The sequence below is a fragment of the Aulonocara sp. 'chitande type north' Nkhata Bay genome, linkage group LG18 (assembly GCF_057382095.1).
Source record: "Aulonocara sp. 'chitande type north' Nkhata Bay isolate Kocher_YH1m ecotype deep benthic linkage group LG18, A_spYH_male_GT1.1, whole genome shotgun sequence".
NCBI lineage: Eukaryota > Metazoa > Chordata > Actinopteri > Cichliformes > Cichlidae > Aulonocara > Aulonocara sp. 'chitande type north' Nkhata Bay.
The window spans coordinates 8,619,829-8,640,373 of record NC_141361.1 but is presented as its reverse complement, the minus strand read 5'-3'; the positions used below and the strand labels follow the sequence as shown (position 1 = coordinate 8,640,373).

The 20,545-nt window shown below is 39.1% G+C and overlaps 1 protein-coding gene across 1 annotated transcript in view; it reads left to right on the top strand.

Moving 5' to 3' along the window:
• Positions 1-20,545, top strand: part of LOC147307936 (contactin-associated protein-like 4) — a 146,254-nt gene that overhangs the window by 20,820 nt on the left and 104,889 nt on the right. Inside the window, exon 2 of the mRNA XM_086271142.1 lies at positions 16,945-17,055. Within this exon, the coding sequence (XP_086127268.1) occupies positions 16,945-17,055 (111 nt within the window). The remainder of the gene's footprint in view (positions 1-16,944; positions 17,056-20,545) is intronic.

Genomic DNA, 20,545 nt, shown 5'->3' with positions numbered 1-20,545 from the left:
TTGTCTTCCTATCAGCTCAAAGCAGTCTGGCCGTTCTCCTCTGATATCTGTCATAAGCACGGCATTTTCATCCAGACAGCTGCCACTCACTGGATATTTTCTCCCTTTCTTCAGAACATTCTCTTTAAATCTCACAGATGTCTGTGTGGGGAAAATCAGCAACAAACATGCCACATTCAGACATACTTAAATCACCTTTTTTCTTCATTCTGATGCTCAGTGTGGATGTCAAACCTAACCTCGGAGCTGATAATACTTTTCCAGAAGCTATGGAAAATGGAATAAATCAATATTCTTTCAGGGTTTTGTTACAAAGTCAGAAATTCCAGTGCAGCATACTGTAAACAGTAGTTTTTACTGCTGTCAGTTTTAAGTAGCTGGTGTATCAAATTTACTTTATACCTCAGTCCAAGCTCGAGGGTGTCATCTTTACACACCAGAATGGATGCTGATCATAGTTCAGTGTTCTCTCTGCTGACTATTTTTTATGATTTCAGTGTCCAACAGCTCTGCAGTTTGCTCCTTTGATATTCTGCAGCGAATGCTGATGAGAAGAAGCACGGCCAGTCAGTTTGTATTAGAGAGGAGGACAGAGCTGAGTCAGTGGCCATTAAAGACAGAAGGGTGAGGCTGAACAAGACAGCGGTAAATCAGAACTAAGCACTTTGAGGTGAAACACAAGAGGATGAGGAGAATAGGTGGACAGTGAGGAAGAGGAGGAATGAGAAGTGAGGAGAGCTGTATAAAGTATGAAAGGCTAAATTTTAGGGGTAGCAGGCTGTCTGGCTGGAGTATTCCCTCTGTGTTTCTCACAACTGCAGTGACATTTTCCTCTGCCTTTCCCATTTTATCCCTCACTGATTTTGCTGTATGTGTGTACCGGCCTCCATCTGCTTCTCTGGATGCCCCACCTCACATCTTGGAGATGATTTGACTTCATGAGAAGCAAAGAACAGACTGTGTATGGGGAAAGAAATGATAAGCACTCGAGGATAAGAGTGTAGAGAAGACAGAGGGGAAGAGGAGGATTAGGATGAGGTGAGGAATGAAGAAGGAGAGAAAAAAGGGATGATAAGAAAAAACGTCTAGCTAATAGTTCCCCTGTTTGTTTCCCTGCTGTGACACGCTGAACCTCTTCTACAATTTCACCCCCGCTGGCTTTTTAGGGAGTGTTAGTGTCTATGTGTTCCCATGCAGCCCTCAGTTTTGCAAAGCCTCTAGAGTACTGGGTTTCTGCAAGGCAGCAGTGCTATAAATATTAATGTCTGTCCAGAGAAGTGAATGTTTAAGCAACAGATTTTTGCTAAGAGTGGTCGGATCTGTCTGTATTTGTGTCAGTGTCGCTACTTCCTGAAACGATTACAGGGGAGTTTTCTCTGCATTAAAGAATTAGTCAGGGTCTAATTTCCTTGTTTTTTTCATCATAGCCAATGAAATCTAATCTCATATGACTTTGGGCTGAAGACGTGAATTCAGCTTCATCAGACATTTATAATATATTCATTGATTTATTTTTTGCATCTAAGCCATCAGGCATCCCTTTTTTAAAGCTGTTCTCATGAATAGTTTTAGATTAACGCTGAATTAAAAAACGGAGTCCCTCATAGTGGATGCACCCACAGGGATTTTCACCCTTTTCAACTCTGTGGGGCATTTAAGAGTGTTTTGGATCATTTTTAAAAAGTTTTTCTAGTTCTGTCTTCCCCATGAAAATGATCCAAAATGTTCAGTAGTTTTACTAGATAATGTTATTACTGTGCATAACCACAAGCAGAAACTATGTAGATGGCATGGAGTGTAGTATCCTGTTTTTAACATCATTATAAATTATATTACACCTCATGTCGCTCTTTCTGTAACCCAACTTATTAGATTTTCCAAATAAAACTAAAGAGCGAGTAACAGAGAAAAGAGGCTCGACTTGAACTCACATCTGGACCTGCTTGTGGCACAGCCAACCCACCTAATCCATAATGCACATTCTCTGCATCCCTTAAAATGGACACAGTGTTATATTTGCGTCAGGAAAATTTACACGGGTTTGAGATGGAAGCAAAAATAGTTTACTTTAGAAAAATCCATGGGAACTGTCTGAGAAACATATGAACCAATCCTGTTATTGGTAAGGAACTCATCATTTCTCTTCTCTAATTATATCCCCGATGTTGATGGGTTGAGACAGAAAAGGTGATGTGTTGGCATTCTGTATTGAGCCGCTAATGAAGACGTAATGTTGTTTACTTATGGTGGAAGTGAAACTTGTAGGGAGCAAAGCTCTTAGAACCTTAATTTGGGTGAAATTTAGTGAACTTTAAGAGCATTTTACGGTGATTTTAATTTAAATTGGTGATTCTTTATTTCAGATTTTGTCACCATGACTTTTAAAGAAACAAAAGGTATAATGATATTAAGTTGATTAAGTTGAGTGGCAGAGAAGTATGTGACTGTTATGCAGGACATGTATGAGACATATATAAGGATAGCGAGACAGTGGTGAGGTGTGTGGTAGGAGTGACAGATGCTTTCAAGGTGGCGGTTGGCTCTGAGACCTTCCTTGTTTGTAGTGGTGATGGACAGGTTGATAAATGAGATCAGGCAGGAGTTTCTGCAGAGTATCGTATTCACAGATGACACTGATCTGTAGTGGGAGTAGGAAGCAGGTGAGAGAGAGCCTAGAGAGGTGGAGGTATGCTCCGGAGAGAAGAGGAATGAAATAGTAGAAGCAAGAATACATCTGTGGATGAGAGAAAGACTGGTGTAACCGGGCAGATAAAAGTAGCAGAGGTACAGCAAACAAAGCTATGGATGGAGTACAAGAGAGGTGAAGAAGAGAGTGAAGGCAGCGTGGAGTGGGTGGAGACAAGTGTCAGGGGGGATTTGTGACAGAAGGATAACAGCAAGAGTGAAAGGGAAGGTTTAGAAGAGGGTAGTGAGACCTCCTGTCATTTTCTGGAGGTAGCTGACTTGAAGATGCTTTTGAAGATTTCCACTGGGAATAGCCTGAATGGACAGGGTTAGAAATGAATACATCAGAATGACATCTTAGATCAAGTGCTTTGGAGATAAAGTTAGAGAGGCAAAGTTGAGGTGGTTTGGGCATGTGCAGAGGATGGATAGTGGATATGTTGGACAAAAGATGTTGAAGATGGAGCTGCCAGGAAGGAGGAAAAATGGAAGCCCACGAAAGAGGTTCATGGATGTAGTGAAGAAGGACATGCACTCGTTGGTGTGACACAGGAGGATGCTGGGATAAGATGAGATGGAGGCATGCTTGTTCAATCCAGAAACTTGCTATGAGGTGCTCACCGCTGCAAACTTCTTTCCCAGAAAATGCCCTTGAAAATTGTGCAGATGAGTTTTACTCATCCCTTAACACCTCAGATACCTAAAAACAATCAGTGAATGCAGCTCTCAAACAACCCTTATTAAAATTGTTCTTCAACTACATTTGTGGGTGTTTTGACCATGACCATGAAGAATGTATGTTTTTTATGCCAAGAACTATTATGGTGCTTTACAAATAATGAAGAAATGTATATGGAAAACATATAGCTGCTGTTTTTTCATAGTATTTTAACTCTTAAACTTTCAGTAACAAGAACTAAGAGGAAAAAATAAAAATCTGAACTATAAATTAGATGAAAATCAGTGTTTGTTTCAATTTCATGAAATATTTTACCTGTTTTGCAAGTTTTTATATTGCCAGTGGTATCACACTATTTCCCTCTTATTACAGCATGATATTATTCCAGAGATGAAATGTAAAGGGTTATCCAAGCTGCGTGTGTTTTAATGGTCCTCAGGGAGAAAAGTGCAGCTTGAGGGGATTTCAGGTCTTGACCGGTCATACTGCAGTTGTGTGATAAATTCTAAACCCAGCAACCAAACACCAAAAAATTGAATTTCTCTACAGGGTGTATTATCAACTTGGAGATAAAACACTTCAAGCTTCAGCAAAAGATTCAATTTAAGGCAGGCTGAGAACAAATGTGTGTAATACTGGTCTGGAGCAATGCCACCTACAATCTCGTGCTCCCTAACCACCATGATCACCCAGACCTGCTTTTTTTCCTGAAAAGGCATTGGAGTTCATCTTTGGTGTGACGATGCTGGTTTATCAGTTTGTGTGTCATCTCGTAGAAAAGTTGTGTGCTTTTTTTCATGTGAGCTGAAAGAAGGACTCTAATGATTGCCTGTCTGGCTGACTGATGAAGTCTCAAAAGTTCTGCAACTAGTGATGATTTTGGACTCAAGGTCAAGTCAAGTTTAACTTTATGGTGCAAATGGATGTTAATGTTAGTTGTAAGATTTTGGCTGGAAACATTTTTCAGATTTTGGTCGATATCGACATGATAGCATCACACAGTTGCTGCAGACAGATGCACATCCATTGTGTGAATCTCCTGCTCCATCATCATCCCTAAGCTGCTCTGTTGCACTGAGATCTGGTGACTATGGAGGTCATTTGAATACAGTGAACTCGTATTCATGTTCTTGAAACCAGTTTTAGATGATTTGAGCTTTGTGACTTAACACATTATTCTGCTGGGAACCACCATCATCAGATGGGTGCATTGTGGTTATAAAGGGATAGAGATGAACAGCAGCAGCACTGGGGTACACTGAATGTTGAGCTTGTGCAATTTTAAGACTTAGTTTCCTATTTTTAGTTGACAGTAGTAGCACCCAGTTTGGTTGTCTGTGGCTCATCTGTTGAGCTGAGCATTTAGAAATGTTTTCTGGAGCACGTCACTGGATATTTTCTCTTTTTCAGACCATTCTCTGTAAACCCTAGAGATGGTTTAGTGGGAAAATCTCAGACCTGCCCATCTGGTTTGCTCTGTCAGCGGTCTGCCTCTATATCGCCGAAGTAGGGTGGCATTACCATAATACATCAACACAAAACTTGCCTTACTATCAAAGCACAAGTAAAGAAATGAAATGAGTAAATGATAGATGTTGATGTTTTCTAAAGAACCAGTTGGGAAACTGTTAGTGCAAATGAATGAATCGCTTGTTACCTCTGAGTGTCTCAAAACCACAGTTACGCATTCATAACTACTCTTTGTGCTTTTTTAAGTGGTGAAACATCATGTCAAACAGTTACAAATTAATTCCAGATTAATGGAGTAACACAAGAATGACAACTGATGGTGGAGTAAACTATAATAAATGAGCAGTGGTGTATTTTGAATCAACGTTAATCTGGAAAAAGTGATTCATGGATAGTTTTAAACTAGTTATTACCTAGTAAATCTTGATATAAAGTACTTAATATGTTTTTTTGAAAGTTTTTTCAAGGTCAGCTTTGACCTTAGGTGCTAACATTGAAAGCCAAGGTCAAATTGTTAGTCAACCTAGGTACTTATGTCCCCCAAGGCCTAGAATATTGTTGTGAAGTTTAAAGGTGATCCATAAAAATGTGGGTAATATAAAGTTTTTACTGATTTTCACATTTGGCTCTGTTCCAAGATTCAGTTGGAGATCATAGTCCTTCTACTACAATAAAAGGCTCAATGAAGCGAACAATATCAGAGCCATTTGCTTTTAATGGTAAATGGTAAATGACCTGTATTTGTATAGCACTTTACACATCCAGTCATGCACCCATTCACGCACACATTCACACACTGGTGATGGCAAGCTACATTGTAGCCACAGCCACCCTGGGGCGCACTGACAGAGGCGAGGCTGCCGAACACTGGCAGCCTTAAAGTAAAGCCATTTCAATAGGTGCAGTCACAGCCATGTTTAAAGAGTACAAAGTACAACTATGAGGAAATCTGGAGGGAACAAAGAGCTCTCTATAGAGGCACTTATTCACCTTTGCTTTTTGGAATCTATCAGACAGAAAGTCCAACATCCAGGCATAATATTGGGTTTTATTCACGCTTTCCCACTATGACAGGAGATAGTCACCATAACAGCCTTCATTTGTGACCGCAGGCCTAATTGGAGTCCATATTTTAACTCCAGCTCCCCTCAATTACCCTGCACTGTGAAGATTTAACAGTTCAAGCCAAAAGTTATGCTTCAGTACTTTCCTCTACAACTTTTTGAAAGCATTCAATCTCTGCTGTTAGCTAGAGAAAACCTAGTAGCTTTTGTGTTTCAGCCCTGAGGAAACCTGAGCTGGAATTGCTGAAGAGGCAAGGGAAGATCGAGAACATCAAATTATCTGCAGAGAAGATTTTTTTTTAAGAGCACTTATTTTAATGTCTCCTTGGGGAAGCTGGCTGTAAAGTAAAACTAAGTAGTTGTTGTGAATGTGGCTCCTGTTGTGGTTTAGTGAAGGTGTGAAGCGATTGTGCGCACAGACAGACACCACGCAGGGAGAGAGACAGAATTTATAGAACGATTTATAAATGTCCTCTGTCATTATGACATCAAGGGTTTTTTTTGTTAGGTTTGATGCTCATATAAAAAAAATTATATTATAGCGGTGACAGTGCAGTGAGGTTTTCTGGTCTCTGTGCAGCAGGTTGCAGTGGGTGTGGATGTGATCTTCGCTGCCTTGCTGTTGCAGTGACTGGATCCTGACCTCATTTTACAGGAAACCTGTCCCCCCACAGACTGACAATATTTTCTGCAAGCAGCATCTACTCCAAGCAGTTCTCTAGCTGACCACCGCTGTTGTTTACAGTGATGGCCCTCATAAACCTCTAGAGGAGGAAAAGAAGCTTAACATGGCTTTGTGTTCATGCAGTATTGGTTTAAAACTTTACTATACAGCTTATAGCCAGAAGGAATCCCACCTGAACATGTTGTCTTTTTCTCTGTCACTCTCAGTTTGTGTAGTGTCCCTCTAACAACACTCGCCAACATTCATAGACAGAGCTCAGTTTTATTTACAATATCAAATATCACAGTGTTTTGGAGTCAGCTCTTAAAGAGTAACTTAACACCTGGCAGAGAGTACGATTAGTACTTGGCACTAAGCTCTTCAGATGAAAGTTTCTGGCCTGAGCAGAAATCTGCTCCAAGTATGACTCCTCTCAACCGTGAAAGCACTTTGAATATTAATACCAGTTCTGTCATACCAGATTTAAAGCATGTTGTTGTGCTGACAGAGTGGTTTTTTTTCTCTCTTGGTCAAAAAGTCTGAGCTGCCTATGTTAATTTGATACCAGAGCCAAAGAAAAAGGGGTTGTAGCATTTCCTGTCAATCATTGTTTGTATTTTGTAGTTTATTAAAGTGCCTAAAATAGTTTTAATAAGGCGTAAGTTAAATGCTCTCTAAAAAAGATTATGTCACCAACCAGCTAATTGCAATAATTTACACAAGCAAGAAATCAACTGTTAAGTTGTAAAATGTCTAATCAATTATATTATTCATCCTATTTAAAGAGTAGGTGGGCAGTTAAGCTTGATTTATAGTAATGTGATAATTCTGTTGTAACCTATGCTGTAGCATGATGCACAGCTTTCCAGAAAAGTAACAATATGTCAAGGCAACAGCTGTGATTAGACTTCCTGTTCTTAACACGTCTTGGTAATAAAGTAAATTGATTAGCACAAAGATAATTTCTCTGTTTAAGAAAATGTAATAGATTATGTATTTCAGCGTAAAGCACAATGTTAATAACTAGTGCTGTTTCAGTGTTAACACAGTTTTCTTGTTTCATAGCTCTGAAAATTTGTGAATAGATTTGATGATTTAACTCATCAGTCATTCCAGTTGTTTAAAATCTGTTACCTCTAAGGTTGAGCTTAACGGGATTGTCCACCCCAAAATCAATTTTACATGTCCGAGATTTGTGTTTTAGTGTTTTAAAACACCTTTGACCCACACAGGGTCAAAGGTATACATACAGGTCCAAATATATAGCTACACTTGAACCTTTTAAAAAGTGCCGCTGAAGGATGTATAATGTACAGGGGTTTCTTTATTGGTCTTTTAACCAATAAAGAAAACCCCGGTCCAAAATCAATACCCTAAACTCAACTGAAGTTTGCAGCTTTCCACTCAGAGAAGCCAAAAGTTTTATGTTCATTAGAGACAAAGAGCTACCTGGCCACAATGACAACAGGTATGCTGGGGGGGGGGGGGGGGGGGGGGGGGGTTAAAGATGAGGCTTTATAACCAAAGAACACTGTTCATCTGTTAAGCATCATACAAGTGGCAGCAGCATCCTCTGGGGTTGTTTTGCTGACTGTGGTGCTGGTATATGGGCCAAAGTGGATAGAATAACGAAGAAGCAGCGCTAATTCTTCATCTTCATTTCAAATCAACAGCTAGATGGTTGAAACTTGTACATAGTTGGGTGTGCTAACATGAAAATGATCCCAAAGATTTAACTGATCTTATCTGTTTTTCTACCCAGAGTAACTATCCAGTCAGAATGATGCCAGAATTATGAGTGTATGTAAACTTCTCACCGGAACTGTATGTGTACCTTCTCTTCAGTTTAATACAATTAAAGGCACTCACGTTGTGCTGCTTAAAATTCCACAAATTTGAAAAACAACAGTGTTTTTGGAAATCATTCACGGCTTACTCCAAAAATCAACATAGTAACCAGTTTCATGTGAACTTCATTAACTATAACTGTGCAAAAGGATTACCTGTGATGAGAGGGTCATAACAAAGTAGATTTAAAATCTTTATTACACCCACTCGGCTTAGCTGTAATGTCAACTAGCTGCACGTTTCCTTTGGTTTGCAAGTGAATTTCAGCACAAAGAAAAATTGTGGTAAGATGACATGAAAAGAGACACTGATGCTGTTCAGTTTTCCAACAGATTTATTTTTATTTCTTTTTTGTGGTGCAGTTATATTATAGTCAGGATAAGCTAGACGTCTTAAAAACACACATCTAATCACACTGGAATACAGGTGGATAAATGGCACCAGAGGAAAAATGACATTTGTGCATTTGATTCCTGAGGTGAAGTGCCCTTTAAGGGGTCTGAACCAACATATATCAATGCAAAAAATTGCCCTTTAAGCATAAAGCAAAATGAAAATCAATAAAATATAGTTTCATATTACAATACTGCTTCATATTTATGGCTACTGACCCTATGAAAAAAGATAAAAGTTACACTGTGGCACTCATTTACATAAAAATAGTTTGTAGTGTAAGCTCTTCTGCTGGTGCAATGCAGTTTTCAATTTTATGAATCCCCAGTGTCCAATTCAGTGTTTCCTTTTTGAAATAAATTAGATTTGCCATTGCTTGGATGATATGAACATCCCTGCATTTTACTTGAATGACAGAACAATATTACATTTTGTACCATTTCTTTTCCCCGCAGAGACTTGTTGGTCTGCTGCTCTCTATTAATACATATTTTGGGGCAAATATATTAAAATCATTTGCTTATTGCTGCCAGTGAATTAGTGGATTTTTTAAATTAAATATATATCCTCTTGGGGCCATCACTATGATTGGTGTTTCCTGCAGCACTCCTTCTAAATCTGCATATCTCAGGCGTTGTGATTCATGATAAATGTTCTCGGTTTTAGCAGCATATAAACGGACCAAAGTCTTTTTGCAAGTTAAACCTGGCAGTTTCAAGATGAAGGAATTTTAAATGCTGTGGTTCTGTGGCTCGTTGCTGTTTTGATCACTTCATTTGGTTGATGTCTGTCTCCCACACAGCCACCCACATCACTGATCAGTGTGACGAGCCTCAATAAGAAGGATGATTGTTCTCTGCTTTCAAAGGCAGTGTCGGATTGTGTGTGGGCTACTGTATAGCCTTACACACACAGATTGTGTTGCACATAATGAGTTGATTATCTGGTGTTTTCTAGCTGGATAAGGCCAGAATGAATCGGCATTATGCAGGAACCTGTTCGACATCTGGCTAAAGAACTGGAGCTGAAGAACAAATATCCTTGCCATTGCTCACAGCCAGATGAGTTAAAGTGCTGAGCATCTCAGTTTGGTAGCTGTCAGACAGGCAGATGTTTGCAGGGAAGAACACAGGAAGCAAACAAGAGGAAGCCCATCGAAAAGTACTGATTCCTTAAAGCTGATCTAGTACTTTGAAGCATTAAAAACAGTGAGCAAGAAATATAATTCTTTATCTTGTGTTTTCAGTGTCACACAAATATCAAGAAAACTCCAAAACTCTATTACCCTGCAAGGTCATCTTCCTATCACCCTCTGGACCTCTTTGTCAAACAACAACTTAAATTTCATTTTGGGTAAGTGGACAATGGGAAACGAAGATTGTCCAGGTGTTTTTTCTGTGTCAGAGCTCTCAGAGCACTACATTAGAACTTTAAATCAACAAAATGACCCTAGGGAACATATTCACGCTAGACAACCTCGTGAATCTCCAAAGAATAAAAGAAATAAATAGTTATGTGATGTGTACGTCTGAGTTTGGAAAATCAAAAGTGTTTGACTTAAAACTGCCGGTTAGAACCTCAACACGGGCAACGGTCAGTTTGACAGAAGAGTTGATGTTGTTGAAGTTTAAGGTTAAATGTGTGAGTTCAAAAGGAATTTCTCCAGAGAAATCTGAATATAGCAGGAATCCTGGTCAACAGATACATGACAACAATCCAATTTAAATCTTTTTTCTTGCCTCCCTCTATCTTTTAAACAAATAAAATATGTGAGGCAGTGGTGTGGTTTTACATCTAAAATTACTGTACAAATTGAGTAATGTCTGAATCAGCAGTAAGATGAACATTGTTTTTATGTCACAATGACAATTTCTTTGTTTTATTCTCTTCTGATAGCACTGTGATAGAAAACAGTCATACAATTTGTATAAACAAATGTAGGTTGTACACTTAAAAATTAGAAAATATAGTCAAGTTCTAATCTAGACAGTGTCGTCAAGTAGTGTGAGTAATGTGTATGTTTTTAAAATTTGATGTTTAAAATTAAAAGCCTATAAACCTACATTTAGTACATTTTTTTGTACATTTTGTCTTTTTTTTCTTTTTATTCTCACTTGTCGATCTGACCTTTTCATTTAATTAACCTATTCCTCCCTTGCGCGCCTGGTCTAAAAAAACCAACTTATGGGGCTATTTTTCAAAACTGCATGGCAAGTTCATTCAACCAATCGAGAAATCATTTACTGTTTTCTCACTAAGGGGATGTTGGATTTGTTGCATTTGATTTATGTTCCAACAAGTTTGGTGACAGTTATTTAATTACTGTAAATTTGTCAGAGTTTCATGGAGTTTTGCAAATCGCTGTCTGGACTGATGTGAATGCATTTTTCCCAAATGTCTTTCATAAAAGTCTAAGGTTATTCACGATACTGTGGACCAATATTCAAGGACTTAAAGGGTTACTTAACTATATAAACTTGGGTAAACTTGAATGATTTAGCAGCCTTAAAGAACCAGGCTTAAAGAAGTAAAGCTAAAGCACGTAATCTAAAAAACATATTGGGCCAAAGGTTTCAATAAATTCTGCAAGTGCAACAACAATAAACTGGACTGAACGAGTGGGAAAAAGTTTAAATAGACTTCAAAACTAAATTAAGTGACACATGGGTATTTAAGTTTCAGATGGAAGACCCCCAAGAACCGGTTTTCGATACCCATCCCTATTGATAAGACAGCACAAGATAGAATTAAATATCCTAAATGTCAAAACCATTTGAGCTGATAATGAAATTAAGATCTTTGGTCTATTTGGAGACGATTTTTAAATACCTTCTACCAGTTACAACTCAAAATATAAGATTTTGGGTTATTTCTTTTAGCTTCGCAACATTGAAAAAATAAACCACGCGGCAGAGCTAAAGTAAAACAAAATGCAAAAAAGCTCACTGTGTTGTATTTTTAATGCGTTCTTTCTTTCTCTGTGTATATCCAGGCAGGAGCAGGCTTGAACCCCCTTGGGTCAAACTGGAGGTAGACGTTGTGCGGATTAGTAAAATGAGCATTGATGTTTTCTGCTTGAGGATGATTGTTAGCGCTCTGGAGCAAAAACAACCATCGCTGGAGCCTCATTATCCTGCTTACTGCTACGTGCTTTGAACGGCTAAATAAGTTGGCTCATACTGAGAGGCACTGAACTTTGGGTTTGTGGGGCTTATAGAGCTCTGAAGTGCAAGACCTTCTGTTTGCTGAGGTGATGGATGGAGCTCATTGGTATTCAGGGTCACCAGCTCAGTCACGGACTCTGTGGGCACTTTCTATTCAGTAAAGAAGTGGACAGTGCAGGTGAATGAGCCACTCTGTCTCTGGTATTAGTCTGTCATTTCAGGGGTGATAAAATGTATTTTCCTTATACCCTCCAGAGATATTTTCAAAATTTCCTTTAATGTTTTTTAATGCGGTCAAACTGACCATTTGTCACATTGGTGCAACGATAAAGTTGGCACTCTATGAATTGATGGATAGTGCAGACGCTGAGTGATGGGTGTCCAGGAGGTTTTTGACTGAACTGAAAGGATATTTCCCATCACTCAGAGTTCAATACATGCTTCCAGTTCTGGTGCTCAAGTTTTTGTTTTATCAAAGGCAAAGAATGCTTCTTTTTTTTGCCAGGAGATATTTCACTTAGCCGAAGATTGAAGAATTATCTTTTCTGTGTAAATTTATAATACTTTGATCATGAATAATGTTTTTGTGGTGATCTGAATGCCTAAAAGCATTATTATATATTTTTTTAGTCTAACACCCTTTAATGTGAAGCTTACACAAAGACAGGAGGTGTTTTCAGGAAGGTGCAGCAGTTTAATATTCAGAAAGGCTCTCTGTCCAACACAGCCAGGGTCAGTGTTGAGGTTCGTTGGCTACAGAGGCCAGCAGGTATTCAACATTTAGCTCCATTTTCCTCTGAGCTGTCTGTGTTTGTGCTCCACTAGTCACACTGTCAGGGACATCGGCTTTTAAATGCCACAGCTCCGTCGAGGAAAAGTGGCCCTGTGTTTTAAAACTCCACTGCTCTCTCTCGGCTGTTTCCTCAGCGAGGCTGTGCTCTCACCACACATTATCTCCTCAGGGATTACAGCACTCCGCGTTGGAGAGCCGTCCCTCTCATCTCACCTCTTCAGACTACTGTAATTCACCTGCTTTTCATACTGAGAGCTCCCCCACCACCCACAGTTATAAGTGTCAGTAAGGGCATAGCCTGGAGGAATAAAGACTATCAGGAGGAACTTCAGAGGACAAAAGAACTGGACGCCTTCTGATGATTGTTGAGTAGCTGGATGGCATTTAAAATGCTAGAATTAAATATGTATGAGCCTCTGCTCCACTCTGGTAACTATAAAGTGCAGTATAACTGTGTTATATGGTCTGATGTTTAATGATAACTGCTGCAACACACTGTACTAAACAGAGTTCAGACTCAGTTAATACCCAATAATTTTACAATCAAATTACAGTGCCACTGAGGCCAAGCTGAAGGCTTTCTAATGTTAACAAGCAGCTGGACCAAATATTCATAGACATTTATCCCTCCACGTGGATATACACTCACCAACCTCTTCATTAGGTACACCTGTTCAACTGCTCGCTGATGCAAATATCTATCAGCCAATCACATGGCAGCATCTCAGTGCATTTAGCTACATAGACATGGTCAAGATGAAGTATTGATGTTCAAACTGGGCATCAGAATGGGAAAGAAACATGATATAAGTGACTTGCATGGTTGTTGGTGACTTACAGGCTGGTCTGAGTATTTCAGAAACTCCTGATCTCTGAACGTGCAACACATTTAATCTTGAAGCAGATGAGCTACGGCAGCAGAAGATCATCCTGGGTGCCACTCCTGTCAGCCAAAAACTGGAAAATTAGTCCAGAATTTGCAAGAATTTACTAAAAGTGATCAGTTGAAGACTGGAAAAACAAAACAATCTCTGCTTCGCCGTTCAGATGGTATGGTCAGAATTTGGGTTAAGTGAATAAACGTGCAACCATTCTGCCTTGTATCAAAAGTGCCAACTAAGCATCATTTAAATGCTACAGCCTACCTCAGTATTGTTTCTTAGCTTGTTGATGCCTTTGTTCACATCTTCTGATGGCTGCTTCCAGCAGGATAAAATGCCATATCACAAACCTCAAAATATGTCAAAGTTGTATTCTAATTTTTGCCTCATAACTTTTGCACTGTCCACTTCCTGCTGTGACAAAACAAATTTCCCACGTGTGGGACTAATAAAGGTTATCTTATCTTATCTTATCTTAAGTGATTTCTTGAACATGAGGTCACTGAGTTCATCGTACTTAAATAACCTCCATAGTCACTAGATCTAAATCCAGTAGAGCACGTCGGGATGCGGTGAAACAGGAGATTCACATTATGGTTGTACAAGCGACAAATTCGCAGCAGTATCAGTCTGGACCAAAGTCTGTGAGTAATGTTTGCAGGACCTTGTTGAATCTCTGCCACAAGGACTTAAACGAGCTCTGAAGCCAAAAGGGGTCCAACCCAGCACTAGCAAGGTGTACCTAATAAACTGACTGTATAATTATAAGCTTTAATTCTTAGCTCCCCAGCTGTATTGTGAAACGTGTCTATCACAGCACTACACAAGAATTAGTATTTATTTGTATGTCTTTGCACACCATCCTTTTTTTTTGTTTCATTTTGTATCTGCAGGAGACAGCTAATGCATAAGTAATGGTGAAGAAGCCTTTTGATCAAATATTCTGGGTATATATGTTGTAGTATACTCACCACTCTAAGCACTTTACACTTTACATTGTCACAAACTGTGATGGATATATCAACTGTTGCTTTTGGCACTTAGTATCTTGTCCAGGATCACTTTGACATGAAGTACTGTAGCTTGAGATTGAAGCATTGACCTTCTTATTAGTGGGCAACCCCGACTACCACCTGAGTCACAGCTACCCCTCAGGGTTCCTATGTGAGACCATATTGGAGAAGACTGTTGACTGTTTCTGTATTCTCTTTAACAGAAGTGTAAAACGGTAAATCCTCAACTGACTTGTGGTGTGTTTGGAAGTACAGCTGTTGCTCATTGCATTTGTGTTTGAATCCTCTATCGTGTGTTGCAGTTTGGTTAAAACACCTGCCGAAGATATAGATTTAATAATATAAAAATCCAGTATTTTGAAGCATTCAAATGAGAAAAAATTACATTTAGACCATTATCTTGAGAGTGAATGCCACATTTGGGCTCTACAGTGTATTTAATTGTGTATCCAAATACTTGGCATCCTCAGTTACTAAATAAATATTCCAGGATTTCAGGGTTCAGTTTGTGAAGCATCGTCAGTGCTTTAAAATTTAAAATCCTGCTCTTTTCTAAACTGATACAAAATTTTCTTTAACTACAGGTAAATAGGCCAATATTGTTGTTGGCTCTAGCTACAAATTTCATTTGAAAAGAGCTGCTGTAAATGGAATGGTATTCCTCTTTGAAATTATCGGGAGGCGGATGAAGACCTTGTGTTGTTGAGATGAAGTGCACTGATGTTGACAGAGTAATCGAAACTAAAGCCTTGCTGTCAGAGTTCTGGGCCCAGATCGGACTGCTGCGTGAATCATAGTAATTGGCTCTTGTCTCAGTGGTGGAGAACAACATCCATTAACGGAGAGGCTTTGGATGGAGGCGGTGATAGTTTGGCTTTAGCTTACAGTTTGCAGCTTGAGAGGAAAACTATGAATATTTATGGGGCTGGTGATCATGAATCCGTGTGTATATCTGTGGGATGTGATTATGCTGTGCAGACCAAAGACAATCAGATACAGTAAAACAAACATTCATTTGTAGTCTGCCTTTACAAATGATTTCTCTATGTCATGTAGCTATAATAAATGACAGAGAAAGCTGCTTTAATTTGAACAAAAAAGTGCTTGCTTTCTTTTTTTTGTAGGTTTATTGGAGACTGTGAGAGAGGCTCCAATTAAAATAAGAGTAATTAATGTTAATTACCGCATAATGTTCAATATATTATGTTTTGATTTCAGGGAATCATCCATAAACTAAATATGAGAAACATGTAAAGGTTTCCTCTGACAACACTGAATCATCCCCATCAGCATCCAGCCTATAATGACTCACTCAGGACGCCATTCATCTCCGCAACACGACATGATTGCAACGTTCATTTATCCATTGAGCCAGAATTACACCATTTACTCATCCAACTGGACATTATTACGCTGTTCATTCATCTAATATGGAGCCATTACTGCTGAAAGACCCGTTTCTACCTGGGGAACATTAAACCAGCTCCTGAATGATTAGACTCCTCTCTGACACTCATGTTGTTATATTCACAGGCTCAACACTTTAGTTGTCATTAGCGCCTCTTTAAGACTTTAGAATGAAACAATCAAAAGCTGTCCGAATAAACTTCTTTTATCTTAAAAAAGCTGATCATTTGCAGAGACAACGCTTTTACCTCTCAGCATCAGAGCACTCCCACCCTGCTGTTTATAACATTTCATCAGGTTTTCACTCAGGCTAAGAGATGGAGACTAATCCATTTCCAGCTGTGTCGGGTATTGTGATATTCTCATTGTGCTTTTTGCTGTTGATCTCTACTCTTTGAACCACTCAGCTTTTTTTCAGTCAGATAAAAAGTTTGAATGCTTCCTTCTTCTTTTTTTTCTTGATTTTAAAGCTTAAAAAAAGACATTCCCGCGTCAACCTACTGTTGTGAACTACTTAACTGTGCAGCGAGGAACTGTAGCTGACATTAAGCCTGCAATTCAAAGATAACACATCCACTGCTCCTCTTTGCTTATTAGGGCTAAAACTGGCACTGAAGCCCAGTAACAGATTTCTTGAGCTAAGAGTGCTCTTACTCAGGATGCGTCATAGCTGTGTTCAACTATGCTTACTTCTCTCAGACTTTTAATTTTGTTTTGTTCAGTCTAGGAATATTTTGAGGAGGCTATATCTGTGTGGAGATGTTGAAACAAATGTAATTATAGACCCTCAAAAAGCACAGCAGTGCACATGCTGACATTTACATGTAAATGTCAAAATCTGAAGGACATTCATTATACTTTATGTTTTGATATTTCTCGACAGAGGTGTGTGACAGCGCACTGGTCTCCAATCTGCCGCCATCTTCCTTCCGAAGCTCTTCCCAGCTGTCCAGCAGCCACGCCCCGGGTTTCGCCAAACTCAACAAAAGAGAAGGTGAGGAACAGATTCTGCTACTTCCAAACAAAAGTACCTAACTAGTATTAAAATATATTTGATGATCTGAAACATGTAAGTGTGACAAATATGCAAAAAATTGATGCAAATAGTGTTTGTGCCTTTGGCATGGTTTGGGGAAAAAATAGGATTATGGATTAACTATTAGTTGGAATGGTGATACGTTCTTTTAATTTGGACCTGAATGTTTTTAACTGGGAAAAAAATGCAAGCTTGAACAACACAGCGTGTTAGTATGTGAGGCTTACAGTAAACAAGAAGGTGCCAGTCTGATCTTAGGGGAAAAAATCTACTTCTGTCATTTGTATCTGAGCAATCTGTAGGAGTACTCTGTCAACACGCTGCACGCTCTATATTAAATGCTAAATTGTTTTAGCATCAATTATAATAGAGCGTGACTCATTAAATCTGAATTTGACTTTCTACTCTGCTTGGTAGTAAAGAAATGAGCAGGCGTTGCAGTGACACTTCAGGCCGTGTATTAAAGACTGTAAGAGCTAATTTTTCATTGTTGCCCTTTGCTGGCATTTGATGTTCAAAAGCCACCCTGCTGTAATGGAACTGACATTTCGTGGTCTTTCATTAACTAGGAGACGCAAAGATGACAGAGACAAGATTTCAAAGACTTGTGAACATTTAAAACTCTTAAAACTAATATTAAAAGTAACCTGAGACCATTTTATATTACCCATAAAGAAGATTATACTTACTGCTGATTGATTAAAGGCACTGCATGTTAGGATGTGAAGCAGTTAGAAATAAAAGCTATATTACATAAGACTGTTGACTTGATTTATAATACTACATTAAGTCTCTGATCCAGACTACAGCATATACAGACCTGCACCTTCTCAGAAATATAACTACACACTACAATAACCAGACTTCAGTGACAATGCAGGTTTGTTTGGGAGTAATATGTCTTGTAAACATAGCATATTGATTAGCACAAGGATGATACCTCAGTGAAACAACATGTAATAGGCTGTAATTGTCTCTTGCTTGCTCATTATGCTAATGCAGTAGCCAGTATTCTTCCAGAGTAGACATAAGCAGTTTTTCTCCTTTTCAAAGCTGTGACAGTATGTAAATAGATTCAGACTTCCTGAAGGCTTCCATCTTTCCTGTGCTTCAGTAGGTGGTTTTTTTATATATTGTGTGCTGTTTGTGTTTAAGATTTATTAGTTCCAAATCCAGTATGAACAGCTCAGTTTGCCTTGTGATTGCAGAGCAACACAGACCCAACACTACACAAGTATTATTAATGCAAACATCTACATCGCCCTATACTTTACAGATTCAACACAGTGCTGTAAATCATGCCTTACCCAGTAAGACACCGGGTGTGTCTCCAGTGCAGGTTTGTTACAGCCTTCACATGGGTTCAAATTACACAGGAAGTGAAGCATTTAGTGTGCGCTGAGCACTTTACTCTGATAATCGACCAAGTTCTCTATCCATTCCTGTGTCTGACTTCCTGGTATCTTCATCTACTTGCTGGCACTTACACTTGCTAGCACCTACATAATACCAGCGTGCACAAGCAACCCACAAGCAAGTATCGGCCAGCGTTGTCATTATTTACAAGGATTCAGGATTCATGCAGAGAAGCGCAGCTTAATAGCTACCATTAACTAAAACAACACAAGTTTGTTTTTTGTTTTTTTCAGAGTGTAAATGCACTATCCATTGCATCTGTCTCATTTGATGGCGTTTACACAGTTATCATTAACATGAGCTGAGTTTGCAACTGGAATTGTTTCAGCTGTCTTATATGTTGCACAGTATACGATTGGGTTTTTATTTCCTCGAAATAAAAAGAGAAAACAGAGAAGAGATAGAATGTGCCTCCAGGATTTTATATATTGAGTAATTTCTCACATAAATCCTCAGTGGTACACAGGCATAAATATTCATTTCTGTACTGTGGGAAAAAATCAAGGTTGGAAGACCAAGGCAACTGCAATATTTTTAGCTCAATCAGCCACCGATGATCTTATGCTGTGGTGAAGTGTCTATCGTGCATCTACCCACAGTTTCACTCCTCCTGGAATGATCGGATTTTGGTGAAAGTTTCAGACGGTCACCTGATGGATCTTCATCAAAAGTCTGCCCAAGGTCAAGGTCATGTTTGCTATTCTCTGTGAACTTTAGTTCTTATTAGTTTGTGTAGTACTGCTAACCGATGACAAGAAAACTGGTCACTTTTCTTTTCTACTTCACGTTACAATAACTGATGTGCACCTGTGTTTCAGATGCACCTGATTTTGGGGTCATGTTGAAAATTTGTGGCACGAGTTGTTTGTTGTCATTTTGAATATATAGGTTAAAGATTAAGTCTGAAGAAAAATATGTATAGTTTTATTCCTCAAAATCAGTATTTTTCTTCAAACTCGTGTCCTTACCTTTATCAAGGTTCGGACAGGATCTCACTGAGCATGTGCAGAGTCAGGTTTCGGACTCAAGCTTGTTTACTGAAATTAGATTGAAATTTGTAGTCTTACAAAAATATGACAATTGTTAGAATTGCCCCCAGCCGACCCATACATTTTAAATTTGCCACAGAGGAGAGCATTATAGGACAAAATAACTTCCTCAGGCTTCCAGTTCATTAAATTTACATGAATATAAAAACATGATGTTGATGCTATACCCTAGGGCTGGGCGATATGACCCAAAATTCATATCTCGATATTTTTTAGCTGGATGGCGATATAAGATATATATCTCGATTTTTTTTTTAAAGCCATAAGTTAAGAACAAAAAGAGAGTTCTTAGTCACACTGTGTCCCAGATGTCACACGGGCACTTTTATTTACATACAGCGTAGATGTATATGAAGAAATTACTCAAAAAAAATTATCAGCATTTATTAAATAATCATGGTCCATAAATAAAAGAAAATGTTGTTTTTGTGCATAACAAAAAGCTCACAATTGTGCAGTCAAAATGTAAACTAATAGACGCTGAGCGTAATAACAAAGAGACAGATTTCACAGCTGCACCACGTCTCTGAACAAGTGCCATTTGTGGTCCTTATACACACACAGTACGTATCACTCCGCGAGGCTCCTCCCCGGTAGCCGTAATCCTCCGACATCAAGCGGTGCAGCTCCGTAGCTTAGCAAAGTCTTATTAAAACTTTTGTTGACAGATTGCTGAGCGCTGTGTACCACATAAAATCGGTTCGCGGTCAGTAAGCACAACCAGAATTCATACATAAGGCGCACTGTCGAGTTTTGAGAAAATGAAAGGATTTTAGGCCGTGCAGCCCCTCCTGGCTGCATGTCGTTAGCGCGGTTAGCTCGCTAACACGTTGACGCCGTCCAGCCCCACGCACGGGGCCATCCGCGGTAACTCGCTAACGGAGATTTTCCGCTTTCATCTTGTCATTGCCTGCAGGTGAAGCTATGGGGGAGGCGGAGTTGTGTTCAGTGAAGGAGAGGCGAGGCAGAGTAACGTTGCGTAG